General features: G+C 43.4%; 1 protein-coding gene across 1 annotated transcript in view; it reads right to left on the bottom strand.

Moving 5' to 3' along the window:
- The window catches only part of LOC106821182 (hemicentin-1-like), a gene marked incomplete in the record, with an annotated part of 105359 nt that overhangs the window by 31969 nt on the left and 70890 nt on the right, over positions 1–2500 (bottom strand). Inside the window, 2 exon segments of the mRNA XM_014825873.1 lie at positions 272–483; positions 904–1082. Coding sequence (XP_014681359.1) covers positions 272–483; positions 904–1082 — 391 coding nt within the window.

Genomic DNA, 2500 nt, shown 5'->3' with positions numbered 1-2500 from the left:
AATAAACCTAACGTGATTTTTTGGGTCACTTATCCGTGAAAGCCTTGTCTCAGACCCACCCCTACGACACTATGGACGTCGATCAAGAGCTGCGCCCATCGCTTATCATTACACAGTTGAGTCATTAAATTTTGCCCCTCCCCTAGAAATTTTCTCAGCCTACGGCCCTGAAGCCGTAGAAAACAGCCCTCAGCCACGGAAACAATTCCCCACCGCAGCAAACACGAGCACTGCGTGTACTCTATGCTGCCATTTTTCCAAATCTCGTCACCTCTATTGTGAGGGTACTGCGTCCAAGACCCCTACTCGTGTCCTTGCCCTCGCGCTTGTACACAGCCTCCTCCATCTGTGCACCCTTGTACCACCAGGTGACGTTAGCGGGCGGCTTTCCACCATCGGCTTCGCACGTGAGCGTCAGCAGGTCGAATTCCTTGACGATGCCTTCAACTGCACTTGAGACGATGACGGGGTCATCTGGTGGCACTGCAAGTAAAGCGATTGCGTGCTGCACGGGTGATGTGTGAATCAGTGAAACGATGACCGCATATCAGACTACTTCGCGACAATAAGGTTACATTCAATGGTAAAAAAAATATATACATACGTACGTACATACACACGCACGCACGCACGCACGCACGCACGCACGCACGCACACACACACGCACACACATATATAGTTCCATTAATGAAATTAGTTAGCACGGATGAACATGTCACACGAACTATTCAAGGATGAATAACAATATATAAGCACGGATGAATAAAAAATAGCGATGCGATGGCATTGAATGCGACAAATAGAGCGAGCCACACGCGATCTAGTTTCTCAGCAACTAAGCCAAGTGTAACCCCCCCCACCCCCACCCAAACCGTGTGCCGAACAGCAGTGGCAATGCCTACCTATGACAACCAGTTCTGACGACCCGTATACATCATCACCATATCCCACGATACACTGGTACATGCCAGAGTCACCAGCCTTTGCCTCGAGAATCCTGAGCGAAGATTCTGGCTGATAGTCCAGATCCATGCGTTTCTTGGGGATCGGTGTTCCCCCCAGCACCCGCTTTTGCCCGTTCCTGTGTGAAAAAGCATTACATAATTGGCCTGAATTATTCATACAGCAAGTATACGATTGATTAATCCCCGTTTGGTCTTTCGGCGGATACAGTGAACATAAAAGCTCTTTGAAATGATTAGTTATTTTGATTTCAGTATGAAAGTACTTCCACCACCCGAGGTAATTAATCATTGTAGAGGGGTTCGGATGTAATTTCTCTATCTACCTACTGGGTACTATAATATAATATAATTTACGGGTTGATTGTTTTATTGGAATTAATTGATCCATAATTAAGCCACACTCAGGCATGTGAATCATACTTTAAACATATAATCATCGTGCGGCTTCTAAAGAATCAAATTTATATAGTATAAATTTAGTTATTAATTAATAATTGTTCAAAGATGAATATATAATATAGAACAATTAACAAGATGTCATTAAATTAAGTAATATATTCATTATTAAATCAAATTAGGGACCATTTATTAGCCTTGCAGCGGTTGTTATTGTGTTTACATTTTCGAATCATAAAACCCCATTAAAACATTTGTCTGCCACCGCTCTTGGGTATGATATATACTGACACTTGTGAAGTAGCGCTATTTGCCTTATGCACTATATGTTATACACTATAGACTACATATAATATACATTCTAAAAATACCAGACTTATCTACAAGGCGTTAGTACGGGAAATATGACTAGAATACTACCTGAATAAAAATGTTGGCCAGCCCTCTCTGCTGAGAGAGAGTTAGGACAAGGACCCATACTCCTCTTATATAGATTTATATAATAACATAGTGAAAGATGCCACGACGAAACCACAGCATAGCAGCAGATATTCTCCACTGCCCCAACAAGTCATACAATTTGCAGAACTACACGCCAAAAAAACTTGACTGATAGTTGAATTCTATCTCCTCCTCCTCCTCTCCTCCTCTACCTTATCCGTGTCCAGTATAATGGGGACATAAACAAACCACCATAAGAATGCAAAATACTCAACAAGAACGCCTATTCGTATCAGCAAAGAAACCAGCTTAATCTTCAATAGAGAATGAGACAACAGCTACACAGCATATACACTGCCACTCACACTAACACTTTCTAACTACATGCAGCTAGTTAGTTGATAGAGTGCGACCAAGTGCCAACAAGGATTTGGCCATCCTTCTCCTCCATCGGTTCATCCCCTTCTCCTCATTCAGCTCCTTCTCCTCATCCTCCTGCTGCTGCTGCTTCTTCCCCCTGCTCCTTCGCCCTCCTATTTCACCCCTTCTTCCTTCTCATCTTCCACCTCCCTCTTTCATCTTCTTCCTCCTCCACCTCCTGCTCTTCTACTCACAGCGGAAAGCAGAATGAACTGTCCTTTCACAAATCGCTGTTGAATACAGTAATACCCCCCGTGTTACGACAACCCAGGTTACA

This window comes from Priapulus caudatus, unplaced genomic scaffold, assembly GCF_000485595.1.
Source record: "Priapulus caudatus unplaced genomic scaffold, Priapulus_caudatus-5.0.1 Scaffold62, whole genome shotgun sequence".
Lineage (NCBI taxonomy): Eukaryota > Metazoa > Priapulida > Priapulimorpha > Priapulimorphida > Priapulidae > Priapulus > Priapulus caudatus.
Note: the sequence above shows the minus strand (reverse complement) of the source record. Positions and strands in the feature narration are given on the sequence as shown.